Genomic DNA, 16,803 nt, shown 5'->3' on the forward strand with positions numbered 1-16,803 from the left:
AAACTACTTTACATGTATTCCGCGTCTGCTCGCCACACTTTATAAAATCGACTCCATGAACAGGTCTGGGAGACGCGGGACGCGTACGCTCACCGTGCTTTGGGCTTGCGTGGATAGTGGGGGTTTGAAAAGGAGGAATTTGCCAGTATGTATCATGGAGCACTGACAAATGCCTCCTTTATTGTGCATAAGATGCATTTGCGCCCACCTACCCCCTTTGTGCACGAGACGCACGTGGTACCGAATCCCCTAACCCCATCTCCCTGAAGCGGACACGGGCAGGGTTGCCGTACCCTGCCGCAATAATTACTGAGACACAGGAGCACCTGAGATGCACCTGCGTCTCAGAAAGCTGGAGCGCCTCTCCACTGGCCCTCGCATGATCCCCCCTCCGCCGGCGTACTGCAGGGAGGAGGTGTAGAAGTAAATTTATATTTAATTTTACATTACAATGTAAGACTAATGCTGTCTAGTAATTACGTGCTACATGTAATAAGTAGTCAGGCAGTATTTTCCCTGCATACAAAAAATCTATTAATTATACCCTTTCCTTGCTGCTTGATATGTCTAGGTGCCCATTTGCTCCATTTTATGGTTTCAAAATATAATAAATGCTAATTATTTAACAACTTTCCAAACTGTTAAATATTGTGTACTGAAACTAGTGCATAATGGGGGTAATTTAATCTGTGCCGATATTTCCGACAGTTGGAAACATCAGCACTCATCTATTCAATTCATTCCGACAGCATTGAAGCCTGATAGAGTCGACTTTTTTTTGCCATTTTCTTTGGCAATCCGCGCCCGTCTTCAACACAACAGTCGGAACATTGAATACAGACTGTCAAGTTGATGTCAGAAGCATGGCCGTGATTCAGACTGTGGAGAGCATCCAGTTGGAATAAAGATTGAATGCCCCCCTATGAATAATGCACAAGAGTATTTTCACTGGCAGCCAATCACAAGTTTTAGAGGCACCTAAATATAAGCAATGAAAAAAGCGTGTAAAGTCTTTCTAATGTTAATTGCCAAGATGCTTACAGACAATAATGGGACACTTTTAAAATATACACATAGTAAACTAGTTGCTAAAATCCTCACCTGCCATGCAAGGGCATTCAAACCAATGAAACTAGGACTATCCAATCATAGGAAATTTTAGCAGTTGCTAAATTCTTACAAACAGAATCCAGTTTAAACTCCTAATGATACGTACACACTAGGTGTTATTTTGGCCCATCAGAACGATATTGTTTAAAATATCGCCCAGTGGGTATGCTTTGACTATAGTATATTTTTAATGACTGCATGTTAGGAGGGTGTCTGGACACATGATTGCCTTTAGGTCGACAGTCATGAGGTCGACATGCAATTTTTCCCCACAAAATTTTGAGACGATAGGTGGTATTTCATGCCCTACCAGGAGGAGGGAGAATATAATAATGTGACGAGGGCAGCAAGGCACTGTGCTCAAAGCATGGCGAGCGCATCGAGCCATGCGAGGGGACACTGTACACTTGTCCATGTCGACAGACACCAAAAAAACATGAACAACTCATGTCGACCTTCTCCATGTTGACCTTTTGAATGTCAACCTTTTGAAACTGTCGACCTTTGGACCCTGTCGACCATATGACTGTAGACATTGTAGATCTTAACCCCTTCCCGACATTTGACGTACATTTACGTCATGGCCGGGATGTACTTTCCGACACATGGCATAAATGTACGTCATGCCATTTAACTGTCACCGCGTCTATAGACGCGGTGACAGTTTAAACATGTCTGCTGTCCCTGACAGCAGACATGTCCCTGCATGCCCAGGGGGGGTGGCGATGCCTCCCTCCCGTCGGCGATCGCTGTGATTGGCTGTTCAAATGTGAACAGCCAATTACAGCGTTTTCTGTGTACCGGCGAATAACGTTCGCCGGTGACACAGGGATCGGTGGTGATTGGTGCTGTAAAGTACAGCACCAATCACCACGGGGTGTAAGGGTGACACTGGTGTCACCCCACCTCACCCCACCCGCCCCCAAAGGCCGTGATTGGTTCGCCGGACCGACGGACCAATCACAGCCATGGAGGGTGATTTAAACTAACGGTGACTGCACTGCAGACGCCATTCCGGTCTGGAATTGCGTGCAGTGCGGTCACCGTACCTATCTGCCGTGATATACTGACCTGATCCTTGCAAAATACTTACCTGATCACTGCTTGTAGCGTGCTGGATGCTTCCTGGATCTGACTTCTTGTGACTTCCTGCTGCTGCTGCTGCAGTGTGATAGAGAGATAGAGAGAGATAGAGAGAGATAGAGAGAGATAGTGACAGAGTGTGCTATATTTTGTGTCTGCTACCCCCCCTTTTTGGGGGTGCAGGTTTTTTTTTTATATATATAACTGTCAGTGCTGCTGCTGCAGTGTCATAGAGTGATAGATAGTGATAGATAGTGAGAGATAGAGAGATAGAGAGAGATAGTGATAGAGAGTGCTATATTTTGTGTCTGCTACCCCCCCTTTTTGGGGGTGCAGGTTTTTTTTATATATATATAACTGTCAGTGCTGCTGCTGCAGTGTCATAGAGTGATAGATAGTGATAGATAGTGAGAGATAGAGAACTAGAGAGAGATAGTGACAGAGAGTGGTAGAGAGTGCTATATTTTGTGTCTGCTACCCCCCCTTTTGTGCTGATCAGTATATCTGTGCTGATCAGCAACTTTTTGGGGGTGCAGGTTTTTTTTTTTTTTATATATACCTGTCAGTTGCTGCCAGTTGCACCAAAGGTTGTGCACCTGCTGCCCCTCACTGGTAATCAGTGTCGCATCACTGATCACCTTTTTTTTTTTTTTTTGAGGGTGCTGTGGGGTCTTTTTTTAATTATTTTTTTTACACACACTGTGATTTTGTGGGTGTCCTGTGGCCACTGTGCGCTGATCAGTGACGTACATCACTGATCAGCTTCTTCGGCACAGGGTTGATCTATTTTTTTTTTTTTTTTATCAAATTCCTGTTGCCTTTGAGCGCTGTTCAGTGACGGACGTTACTGACCAACATCTGTGCTCAATTTTTGGCGCAGGACCTTTTTTTTTTTTTTTTTTTTTAACCCCTTTAATTTTTTTTTTTTTTATTGGGATCAAATTCCTGTACAAAGTATTTTTTTTTCTGCACTACATACACACTACACACTACATACCCCCCGTGTTGAAATAAAGTTTGTACCCCCCCTACACTATACACGTGTTGAAACATTTCACTACCAGAAACACAAAAATAAAAATGGCATCCCAAATGTCATCCCAGTCATCCAGAAGAATGTATTCAGCGGAGGAGGCATATACCATGCTTGCCTCTGACTCTGACACAGCCAGTGAGGCAAGCGGGGAATTTGAAGGATTCATCTTAAGCTCCTCTTCCTCCTCTAGTGATGAGGGACCCCCTCAAAGACGCCCCCGTAGAGCAGCTGAGACCCCCCCCAATAATTGATCTCGTATGGACCCCACCACCAGACAATTTTGAGCCCCAGGTTCCTGAGTTTTTGGCCATCCCAGGAATCCAATTTGATTCCACAGGTCTCAGAGAAATTGACTTTTTCAAATAATTTTTCTCTGATGATTTTATAAATTTAATGGTGGACCAAAACTAATTTATATGCCCAGCAGTTTATTGCTCAAAACCCCACGTCATCATTTGCTAGGTGGACCCCTGTAGATGCAGTAGAGATGATGACGTTTTGGGGTCTGGTGTTTCATATGGGCATAGTAAAAAAGCCAGAAATTAGGCAATATTGGAGTACAGATGTTCTGTACAGTACTCCATTTTACCGTATGGCCATGACACGGACTCGTTTTGAGTTAATCCTTAAATTTTTGCATTACAACGATAATGCACAGTGCCCACCCAGAGATGATCCCACCTTTGACCGGCTATTCAAAGTCAGGCCGGTCATTGATCATTTCAGTGCCAAATTTCCAGAGATGTACATCCCAGATAAATTCATTTGCATAGACGAGTCCCTTATACATTTTAAAGGAAGGGTTAAATTCCGCCAGTACCTTCCCAGTAAGAGGGCAAGGTATGGCATAAAAATGTATAAGCTGTGTGAAAGCACCTCAGGGTACACTCACAGGTTTAGGGTATATGAAGGGAAGGATTCAAGAATTGAACCGCCAGAATGCCCCCCCTCCCTCGTAGGTGTTAGTGGAAAAATTGTCTGGGATTTAGTGCACAGCTTCCTGGATAAAGGTTATCACCTCTATGTGGATAACTTTTACACTAGCATCCCCCTGTTTAAGGCCCTTGGTTCAAGAGGTACAGCAGCTTGCGGTACTGTGCACAAGAACCAAAGAGGCCTCCCAGAAACGCACATTGCCCAAGTAATGAGAAGGGGTGAAAGCAGGGCACAATCCACCGAAAATATGTTGTTGGTCAAATATAAGGACAAGAGGGATGTCCTTATACTGACAACAATTCACGGAGACAGTACCACCTCCGTCCCTGTACGAGGTACCAGTACCCACACCTTCAAACCTAATTGTATCCTGGATTACAATAAGTACATGGGCAGAGTGGATCTTTCAGATCAGGTACTGAAGCCGTACAGTGCCCTGCGGAAAACAAAAATCTGGTACAAGAAGCTGGCCGTGTATATCATCCAGATGGCACTGTATAACGCTTACGTGCTATTCCGTTCTACCAGCCAGAGGGGGACATTTATGCACTTTCAAGAGGAAGTCATAAAGAGCCTAATATTTGGGAACCAGCAGGCAGAGGGCCCCAGTACTTCTAGTACTGGCCCCCGTATTGTACCAGGGCAGCATTTTCCTGATGAAATCCCCTCCACTGGAAAAAAGGGCAGGACACAAAAAAGGTGCAAAGTTTGCTATAAAAAGGGAATAAGAAAGCAAACTATTTTCCAGTGTGACACTTGCCCCGACAAACCCGGCCTATGTATAAAGGAGTGTTTTAAAATATACCACACATCTATGGATTATTAGGTTCATCATTTCACCGTGCTTCGGGGGTCTTGCTAATGCCACATAGCACCCACCATTCATTCCACCAGAATCTGAGCCGCAAAATCCAAAAATCACTCCTTCCCTTCTGAGTCCTGCAATGCACCCAACTGGTATTTTTTGGTCACGTGAGGCATTGCCGTACTCGGGAGAAATTGGGGCACAGATTTTGGGGTGCTTTTTCTCCTTCATACCTTATGAAAATGAAAAATTTTGAACCAGAACTGCATTTTTGTGTAAAAAAATGTAATTTTTCATTTGCACAGCCCAGTTGTATCAAAATTGGTGAAACCCCTGGGGGTTTGAAATGTACACTATACCCCTAGATGAATTCCCTGAGGGGTGTAGTTTGCAAAATGGGGTCACTTGTGGGGGGGTTCCACTGTATTGGTGCTTTGGGGGTCTTGCTAATGCGACATAGCACCCACCAACATTCCACCAGAATCTGTGCTGCAAAATCCAAATATCACTCCTTCCCTTCTGAGTCCTGCCATTTTTTGGTCACACATGAAGCATTGCCGTACTCGGGAGAAATTGGGGCACAGATTTTGGGGTGCTTTGTCTCCTTCATTCCTTGTGAAAATGAAAAATTTTGAGCCAGAACTGCATTTTTGTGTAAAAAATTTAATTTTTCATTTTCACTGCCCAGTTGTACCACAATTGGTGAAACCCCTGGGGGTTTGAAATGTACATTATACCCCTAGATGAATTCCCTGAGGGGTGTAGTTTGCAAAATGGGGTCACTTGTGGGGGGCTTCCACTGTATTGGTGCTTTGGGGGTCTTGCTAATGCGACATAGCACCCACCAAAATTCCACCAGAATCTGAGCTGCAAAATACAAAAATCACTCCTTCCCTTCTGAGTCCTGCCATGCACCCAAATGGTATTTTTTGGTCACATGTGAGGCATTGCCGTACTCGGGAGAAATTGGGGCACAGATTTTGGGGTGCTTTGTCTCCTTCATTCCTTGTGAAAATGAAAAATTTTGAGCCAGAACTGCATTTTTGTGTAAAAAAATGTAATTTTTCATTTGCACAGCCCAGTTGTATCAAAATTGGTGAAACCCCTGGGGGTTTGAAATGTACACTATACCCCTAGATGAATTCCCTGAGGGGTGTAGTTTGCAAAATGGGGTCACTTGTGGGGGGCTTCCACTGTATTGGTGCTTTGGGGGTCTTGCTAATGCGACATAGCACCCACCAAAATTCCACCAGAATCTGAGCTGCAAAATACAAAAATCACTCCTTCCCTTCTGAGTCCTGCCATGCACCCAAATGGTATTTTTTGGTCACATGTGAGGCATTGCCGTACTCAGGAGAAATTGGGGCACAGATTTTGGGGTGCTTTGTCTCCTTCATTCCTTGTGAAAATGAAAAATTTTGAGCCAGAACTGCATTTTTGTGTAAAAAAATGTAATTTTTCATTTGCACAGCCCAGTTGTATCAAAATTGGTGAAACCCCTGGGGGTTTAAAAAGTACACTATACCCCTAGATGAAGTCCCTGATGGGTGTAGTTTGCAAAATGGGGTCACTTGTGGGGGGCTTTCACTGTATTGGTGCTTTGGGGGTCTTGCTAATGCGACATAGCACCCACCAAAATTCCACCAGAATCTGAGCTGCAAAATACAAAAATCACTCCTTCCCTTCTGAGTCCTGCCATGCACCCAAATGGTATTTTTTGGTCACATGTGAGGCATTGCCGTACTCGGGAGAAATTGGGGCACAGATTTTGGGGTGCTTTGTCTCCTTCATTCCTTGTGAAAATGAAAAATTTTGAGCCAGAACTGCATTTTTGTGTAAAAAATTTAATTTTTCATTTTCACTGCCCAGTTGTACCACAATTGGTGAAACCCCTGGGGGTTTGAAATGTACATTATACCCCTAGATGAATTCCCAGAGGGGTGTAGTTTGCAAAATGGGGTCACTTGTGGGGGGCTTCCACTGTATTGGTGCTTTGGGGGTCTTGCTAATGCGACATAGCACCCACCAAAATTCCACCAGAATCTGAGCTGCAAAATACAAAAATCACTCCTTCCCTTCTGAGTCCTGCCATGCACCCAAATGGTATTTTTTGGTCACATGTGAGGCATTGCCGTACTCAGGAGAAATTGGGGCACAGATTTTGGGGTGCTTTGTCTCCTTCATTCCTTGTGAAAATGAAAAATTTTGAGCCAGAACTGCATTTTTGTGTAAAAAAATGTAATTTTTCATTTGCACAGCCCAGTTGTATCAAAATTGGTGAAACCCCTGGGGGTTTGAAATGTACACTATACCCCTAGATGAATTCCCTGAGGGGTGTAGTTTGCAAAATGGGGTCACTTGTGGGGGGCTTCCACTGTATTGGTGCTTTGGGGGTCTTGCTAATGCGACATAGCACCCACCAAAATTCCACCAGAATCTGAGCTGCAAAATACAAAAATCACTCCTTCCCTTCTGAGTCCTGCCATGCACCCAAATGGTATTTTTGGTTACATGTGAGGCATTGCCGTACTCGGGAGAAATTGTGGCACAGATTTTGGGGTGCTTTGTCTCCTTCATTCCTTGTGAAAATGAAAAATTTGGAGCCAGAACTGCATTTTTGTGTAAAAAATTTAATTTTTCATTTTCACTGCCCAGTTGTACCACAATTGGTGAAACCCCTGGGGGTTTGAAATGTACATTATAACCCTAGATGAATTCCCTGAGGGGTGTAGTTTGCAAAATGGGGTCACTTGTGGGGGGGTTCCTAACTTTTAGCATCTTATGGGGGGGTTCCTAACTTTTAGCATCTTATGGTGCCTAGACACCTACATGGTGCCTAAAAAATAATCTCATAAAAAGGAGGCTCCAAAATCAAGTTGGTGCTCCTTCTATTATGAAGCCTGTGGTTTGGTCAACGTGCACACTAGGGCCACATATAGGATATTTATGAAAACAAAAGAATTGGGGGAATCAATTTTTAGTCACATTTCTCTAGTAAAATCTACTGTGTTCCTTAGAAAAATGTATTAAAATTGCAAATCTGCAAAAAAAATGAAATTTTGAAATTTCACCTACACTTTGTTTTAATTCCTGTGAAACACCTAAAGGGTTAACAAACTTCCAAAATGCTGTTTTGAATACTGTGAGGGGTGCAGTTTTTGAAATGGCATCATTTATGGGGGTGTCTCACATACAAGTCCCTCAAAGTCACATCAGAACTGAACTGGTCCCTAAAAAAATCAGTGTTTGAAATTTTCTTGAAAATTTGAGAATTTGCTATTCATATTTTAAGCCTCCTAGAGTCCAAAAAAATTAAAAGGAAGTTGAAATAATGATGGAAACATAAAGTAGACATATGGTCTATGTTAGTTATTAACTATTTTGAGTGGTATGATTATTTGTCTCACAAGCAGAAAATTTAACATTTTGCAAATTGCTAAATTTTCCATTTTTTTACGACATTTTGGTATTTTTCACAAAAAAACACAGACTGTATCGACCCAAATTTACCACTAATTTGAAGTACAATGTGTCACGAGAAAACAATCTCAAAATCACTGGGATAAGTAAAAGCAAAAAAAAGTTATCCCCACTTAAGTGATACATGTCAGATTTGAAAAAAAGGGCTCTGTCAGGAAGGCAAAAACTGGCTGTGTCAGGAAGGGGTTAAATACCATGATGGCCAGGTGACATCATGATATCATTCATTGTTTATGTACTATATCCCCATAGATTGTAAGCTGGCAAGCAGGGCCCTCCCTACCTTTAACTGTCTGTAAATACCCAGTTTCTTGTATCACTGTTTCCAATTGTAAACTGCAATGGAATTTGCTGCGCTATATAATAAACTGTTAATAAATAGTTTGCATGGTTTCAATGGGAAAACACTGACTATATCGTATAGTGTTAACACGTAACACTCACTTTCACATTGCTCAATCACTCCAGCCTTCCTACATCTCTCACTCTCTCTCGCTCAGCTCCTACGCCGAGTGAGAGAGAGCATTAAAGGTACCCGGACTCCTCTGGATCACATAGTGCAGACCACAGAACTCAAAACATAAAAAAAAAAAAAAAACACTCCAGCAACTATGAGTGTGAAATATTTTTGTGTTGTTTACTGTGTATTAATTTTCCTCCCCTAACGGTCAATGCTTTACTGCAGCTTGGCCTTTTTAGTGCAGTTTCACTAGGTTAGCACAAATTGGGGTACTTATGTAGTATCTGGGCTGCCGATTTTGTGATTGTATGCCTTACCTTAAGGCATACAATCAGATGCGATTCGATGCGATTTTGCATAGGATTCAATGTTAAGAAGGTCCTGTTCATTTCCCCACTATCCAAGTGGGCATAGAGTTGATTTTATATAGTAGGGCGAGCGCAGCGAGCGAAGCGAGCCCCGCGAGGGGACGCATATTTCTTAAAAAGTATTCTGTGTCCGCTCGCCACGCTTCGGGCTCGGTGGCTCGCTACAGGTTTATATCCAACTCCATGCCCACTTGGATAGTGGAGAAAGGAAAAGGACCCCTTTTTCCCATTGAATTCTATGTTAAAATGGACTCAGACCATTTTAACATTGAATCCTATGGAAAAATCTTGACCATCGCATCGCATACGATTTGGTCGCATGCGATGCGATCCGATTTCTAAGATACTACATAAGTACCCAAATTGGGGACTACAATGTGTGGCCATGTGAACAATACACCTTTTTGGAGGAATTTGGTTAATTCTACTAATGATTTCTCTACTAAAGAGTTGCCCATCTGACCTGGTGGCAAATTAACTAATAAGTATGTATGTATGTATGTATGTATGTATGTATGTATGTATGTATAACTGCATGCTACACTACAATTATTTCTATTACACAACAGTTTTTAATTTGCAACAACACTAGGCAACAGCCAAAAATATCCTACGTAAAAACAACCAATTCGTATTGATTTCATTGCGCTGGACACAAATATGATGTTTAAATTGTTTATTGGTTCAAGTTTTGAAAATCCTTAGCATGATACTTCCTTAGAAGAGCCTTATCCAATACATACAGGGAGTGGCCTATTTGACAGTCCATGGATCCAGGAGTAAAGAATGTACAACATGTGTCATTGGTTGATTCAAAGAACATATTGCTGCCACCACTTTACATTAAACTTGGTTAATGAAGAACTTTGTGAAGGCAATGGATACAAAAGGGCATCTCCGTACCTTACCGTAATCTTGAACCTCCCTCCTCCAGTCCTGACCCCTCGGATTAAGTTGCTTGACTTTGCAATGCAGCATAATACTAAATCAAGGGGGGAGACCCCATTAATCACCAGGTGTGAAGTATAGGTGGGTGCCGCAGACCATAAGCTGTCGCTGCATGTTGTATATGGGCACACATACAGATGTGCAGATAGGAATGGGTTAAACGTATGCAGTTATAACATGTCTAATAACAGCGGGATTCTTCCTATAATATGAGCCGTCTGTATATTATATGGTGCAGTGAGTAGGCACATTGTGAGACTTGTCACCACCAGGCATGCCACATACTGAGTGCCCATGCCAGCGGTGGAGGGGTTAAGCTGGAGGGTTCTGGCGGTTTGCAGGGTTGGGAGCAAGCTGTAAAAAGTACAGCAGAGAAAGAGGAGAAACTGTGGGATAAATTTTTTCTATACCTGCTATGGCTCGAGAGAGAGGAGGCTGCGGCGGCGATGGAGTCAGCTGACACCACAGACCTCGCCTGCGCTTTGTCTGTGGCTTCCATAAGTCCCCTGCATGGGCTGTGTATATATGTGTTGGGCTCCCCTGGTATACTCACCCCATCGCAGTGCATACTCAGCCTCCAGCTCCCACCACAGTGACCACTATGAAATCAGCACGCAGCCGCTGGTGTGTGCGCTCCTGTCCTGCCCCTGTCACCGATACCTCTGCCAACCTGCACCCGGTAGTGGAAGAGGAACTGGCGGCAGTCTGGGGGGGGGGGGGGGGGCGCTCTCCCCTTCGCACCCACCCTTAATCCACCCCTGCCTTAGGCAAAAGTTTCCAAGGCTCAGTGAAGCGAAAATCAAAGAGGGCATCTTTGTTGGATCACAATTACGAAATTCACTGGCTGTCTCCAATTCACGGAGACGTGCATGGATTGGGGGGAGCTGAAGAGGGGTCTGTCGGAACGGGGCGCGTGAGCGTCTCATGTACGCGTGCTCCCTTCCGGTGGATGGAGGCGGCTGTGAGTTTCTCTTTCTGGGAGCTCCTCCATCTGTAACTGTGGCGTTTTTAGTGATGAACACTGTCTACGTTTTCCCCAGGATATTTCTGAGATGGATACCAGGGGAAATCGAAAGCTTTAATGCTAGCAGACTATTGTTGGACACGTCAGAGATGCCCCGGAAATAGCATATAAGCGACTTGCAAAACGAAAGCGGCATTAAAAAGCAATAAATTGTTTTTTTGTTGATGTTGTATATGTATATTAAGTTAATTGTTTTGGAAAACAACAAATGTCAATAACTATAAAACGGCAACAAATAGTTCAATTTAGTTGTCATTTTCAGCACCCTAATAGTTAATAAACATATGTGATTTTTAGGATCCCCAAAAAAAATGTTAACATTTGTTGTCCAGTGTAATTAATCTCTCCTTGTTATATAAATACATTGCAAACAGGGAATGTACTGTGTTAGACAAAAGGCCACATATTAAAATCCATGAATCTTGTGGAAAATATACAAGTAAACAAATTTATAATACAGGTTGAGTATCCCTTACCCGAAATGATTGGGACCACAAGCATTTTGGATAAATGATTTTTACAGATTTTGGATTTTTTTTTTCATACTTGCCTAGTCCCCTGGCCAAGCCCCAATGGTCCCCTGGCATCCATTGGAATCCTCTTCAGCGGCAACTCCGGTCCCAGGGGTGCATTGAGCGAGTGGGGGGGGGGGGGGGGGATCAGGTAAGTATGAAATTAGAGGCGAGGGGAACCAAAACAAACAAAAAAGGAAATAATCTGAAAAAGCACAGTTTTCAGAATATTTCGGTTCTTGGTATATACGGATAAGGGAGACTCAACCTGTAGGACAATACAAACCTACTTAATTTTGTTTCAGAAATACTACCACAAGTGCATTGCTACAATAATGAGATCTTTGCAGCTAAAGCTATAAAACATATAAACATCTGATGCACATTATTGAAAAAATTTCAAATAAAATGTCTTTAAAAAAAAAAAAAAAAACATATAAAACATCTGATATTACCTTCAAAGTCCTGTAATGTGTGGCTTAAATCTAGAATAAAAGAAAACCAACGGATAGTAAAATCTGCATTCCTGGCAATTGTAAACAATAATATACAGAAAAAAATGGATACTTCCTCATCTTTGCGGCCACCGCTATGCCAGCTACATTAGCCGCTATTCTGAAAGCAATTGCTGAGGTCTGGCCCCCTGTCTCCAACAACTAAAGGTACTTTCACACCACCACCCTGTGTCCACGCCACCATTTATTACCTTAAGTAGTTGTGGCGAGCCACCAAGCCCGCCAGGGGACGATGATGCTACGTAAGTTCCGTAGTGTAAGCGGTGGCCGCAAAGATGAGGAAGTACCAACAAATATATCTTAGTATAGTTTTTTATACCTAGAAACAGAAATTTGCAGTATAGCAGCACATGCACAGTGTAGTAGAGTATGTTTCATATAAGTAATACAGTAATAAGCTAAAGAAAATAATATATGTGCTGTAGTGTATAATCCAATTGCAATTTATATTTATGAAAACAATCAACTAAATGAATAATGCAGCTATTTATTCAACAGCGGATGGAAAGCAGTGAACTAGAGAAGATGTGCTTTATATATAGATGTAATAGTAGCACAAAAACAAGAGGCAGAGGTTTTTCATGAAAGCACAGGTCATAATACAAACAATGCAATTTATCTACGGAGACATTTAATAACATGTTTATATGCAGAGCTTTAGAAAAATACAGTATTGTAAAAATAAATAAATTTAGCTCATGAGGAAAATAAAAATGAATGCAGCAAGATTGATGTCCCTATACAGAAGATCAGAAAATATTTGCATACTGCAAAAAAACAACTCACAGATAGAAATCCTAAATTATTTGCAGTTACTGGATGGTTTATATGATGTCTTACTAAATAATTTGGTGCAAAAAGCATACACACATGCAGTAGCAGGTTACCACACAGTAGGTCGGGATGTTGACATTTGAAATAACAGCAGGCCATAACATTGGCGTTGGAATCCCGACTAACCTCAATTGCAAGTATGTTTGGATGGTGGAGGGGGTGGAGGATAATGATGGTTAGGTTTTGGCACTAGGGGGGTTAGGGTTATGTGCAAACACTTATGGGGTAAGGTTAGATTTAGGCACTAGGGGGTCAATATACTAAAATTCATTTTTTGTTGTTTTGTTTTTTTAATGAAATGAGAAATGATTAACTTATCTAGCACCTTCTATGATAATAGCTACAATCTGAATAGTAGGTATGATTAACATCTCTCTTTTCAATAAACTCACTCTTCAGTAAATTTAATCCTAAGGGGAAGAGTATGGTGGGTAGGTATACTTACCACCCACTTGTCGGGAACTTCAGCATCGGAATGCCGCCGTTGGTCTTATGGCTGCCGGCATCCCAAATGCTGGTCCCCTGTATCGATTCCAGAGTAACAATCAGCATCTACTTAATCCAGCGGTTCTCAAACAGTGGGTCCTGACCCCAAAGTTGGTCCCGACCTTCTCAGCATGGGGTCGCAACCCAATGTTACTGACCATCAGGCTGATTACTTTTTTAATCTCAATCAGTGATGCAAGGAGTCTAATAAATCTGTTGAATGGTCTGTTATTTTAGACTCCTCACATGATTTTGTGCCTCCACAAAGCTGCCATGTATGTGCGGTCTGGTGATGTGTGATGTAATGAGCTTCTGCAGTAACTTGCTGGGGTCCTGTCATTATTTTTAGTGTCTGATGGGGTCCCAGAGAAAAATACTTTGAGGACCACTGACTTAATCTAATGGTGTGATTTATTAAAAGTGAAAGTTTAGGTCAGCATGCAGATCTGTATTCACTTCCAGATCCACATCAAGTTTGCCCATAGTTCAAGGGGCTACTTACTGTACTTCAATTTCACTTGAACCTCAATCATTGGCAAAGAGATCCCTAAATTTAACACAGGCCTTTAAATATTTAGGCAAATAGATAGGCCATTTCAATTGGAATGTATAGGGTAGAGGGGGACCTTGGTCTGCACACCCTAATTACAAATATAATGAGACGTGCTCATGCCGAGACGTAGTTCCACAGAGAAAAAGAAAATATAATGCTGATGCCCACTACTATAGTACAAAGTACTGCTAATCAGAGTGATATTAAAATCAACAAATCTAACATAGAACAAAATCAATACCAAAAAATACCGTCGCACCACCCAGCGTCCAGGCAACCTCATCTCTGGTGGGTACCTAACACTAAGTACAAGTCCAGAGCATGGGACATGGCAATTAGGCCAGCCATCCGATGACCACACTAGTTAGAGGCCAAGATGTTAGTAAGAGTTAAAAGCAACAAAGCAAAAGCTATGTGTTAAAGAGTATTACATAGGAAAATTACATGTACTAAAAAGTGTTGCATTAATAAAAAAAAAAATTGAAGTGCTAAATTAAGGATTATAATGTGCCACCCAAAAGTATCCAGACTACACTAACTCAGGGGGGCCCCACATCCTAAACTTATCCTTAAAATTAAGTGTATAAATTTGTAGTACTTATTGTGCCTTTCAATATGTTTTGAAGGCCCGAGGCTACTTCAGCTTGAATTGGAACACCTGCCCTGAGTGTTCTCTAGTATTCACAGAATGCATATTGAAAGGCATAAGTCCTTTAAATCTATATTGCAGCTGTATCTGATTATGGAATGCTGCTATGGTAAGTGTTTTCCAGGAAAACACTTAGGGGGAAATATACTAAGATGAATTCGTGAAAAAAAAAAATCGTATTTTCATAGGAAAATATTTATTATGCCAAAAATACGAATTTTCGTATTCGTATTGATGGGACATTTGTATTTACAAATAAGAATGAATACACCATCGATAGAATATGACCGGAATCTCCATTCAAAAGAATGGCGATTCCTGATTTACTAAGCGGCCGTATTGAAAAACGGACGCGAATGGCCGGGCAAATACGCCATGAAAATACACTTGATTTTCCTGTCGTATTTGGCAGAAGCCTGCACGGATCAGTCAGATCCGTGCAGGCTTCAGTGTAAAAAAAAATTTGGAAAAATAAAAAAATACACTTAAAAAACGGCATTGGGGTCCCCCCCACGGCCGTGACCAGCACCAGGCTGAAAGAGCCGGGGATGGTAATAAAAAAAAATAAATTAAAAAAAAAATCAGGAAACCCGGCAAATAGGGGTTCCCGATTTTTTAAAACCAGCCCCAGGCTGCAGGGCCGGGGCTGGTTCCCAAAATACGGGGGACAAAATGAGTAGGGGTCCCACGTATTTTAAGAGCCAGCCGCAGGCCCAACCAGCCTTGTTTTTTTGCCAAGAGCCGTGGACTACTTCAGGATGGAAGAGGTCCATAGGACACTTGTAAGTATAATTTCCTTCCACAGGTTCCCCTACACCAGACCCAGAGCACCAGGACCCCCGGGCAAGGAAAGAGGGCTACCTACGGGCTCAAGATAGGCAAGTATCAGTATGTATGTATTAAAGTTTTATTTTACTAATGTGTCAGTGTGTTTTTATTTAACTATTGGTTTTGCTGTGGAACTAAAAGTCACAGCAAGCCCATTAATGGGCCGCATGCTAAGACTTGTGGTTCTCCAAGTCCCAGTTTGCGTTCCAGGCTTGCTGGGACTCATAGTTCCACAGCAAAACCCAATTGTTTCTTTTTACACTTAATCAGCCTGGTGACAACAGCCCAGGGTCACCAGGGACAGCACCAGGCTTCAATCTGGTCAGGTAAGTCCTGGAGGGGGGGAACCCCTTTATTGGCAGGGTCCCCACTGCCCCAGGACCCCTGGCCAGGCTGACTGGTCGGTAGGGTGAATGTTTTGGCGTGGGACCTTATATAATAAGTGTCCCCCGGCTGCTACATTACCCTGCTGGCTGGTTGGGCCTGGGGCTGGTTCTTATAATACGGGGGACCCCTACTCATTTTGTCCACCATATTTTGGGAACCAGCCCCGGAGCCTGGTTTAAAAAAAATAAATAAAATCGGGGAACCCCTATTTGCCGTGTTTCCTGATTTTTTTATTACCAGCCCCGGCTCTTTCAGCCTGGTGCTGGTTACGGCCGTGGGGGGGGGACCCCACGCCATTTTTATTTATTTTTCTATTTTTTGTACACAGTGCAGCCTGCACAGATCTGACTGATCCGTGCAGACTGCTTATACGAATTCATATTAGCGGCCGTATATACAAAGGAATACGCCATCGGGGGTTTACAAAGCAGTCGTATTTGTCTGCTTTGTAAATAATCCTCCGGAACACGAATTTGCATACGGCTGAAACAGCTGTATGCAGTCGTATTCATTCGTATTAAGAATACGAATACAATATATCGTATTCGTAAAAAAAATTCACCCTTAATATTTCGTATTCAAATACAGCTGCAATCAAACACCAAATCTAGTCATGCTGCATGTCATTTTAATCAGCAAAGTCTTCTTTTAAACCTTATTTGCATAGCGATGCAAATGAGATACATGTTTAGGGAATAAATGCATGTAATGATGCTCAGCATTTGTAAACACTCTCATGATTAGGCGGAACTAGGTGGCTGGTCTAATTAAGAAATGCATGACCCCAAC

The 16,803-nt window shown here is 42.4% G+C and overlaps 1 protein-coding gene across 4 annotated transcripts in view; it reads right to left on the reverse strand.

The window, feature by feature from the left end:
• Positions 1-16,803, reverse strand: part of CYB5R4 (cytochrome b5 reductase 4) — a 147,759-nt gene that overhangs the window by 49,942 nt on the left and 81,014 nt on the right. For all 4 annotated transcript variants that reach the window (XM_083177124.1, XM_083177125.1, XM_083177122.1 and 1 more), the window contains exon 9: positions 12,218-12,247. In XM_083177124.1, the coding sequence (XP_083033250.1) occupies positions 12,218-12,247 (30 nt within the window). The remainder of the gene's footprint in view (positions 1-12,217; positions 12,248-16,803) is intronic.

This window comes from Crinia signifera, chromosome 3, assembly GCF_055691185.1.
Source record: "Crinia signifera chromosome 3, ASM5569118v1, whole genome shotgun sequence".
NCBI classification, from domain to species: domain Eukaryota; kingdom Metazoa; phylum Chordata; class Amphibia; order Anura; family Myobatrachidae; genus Crinia; species Crinia signifera.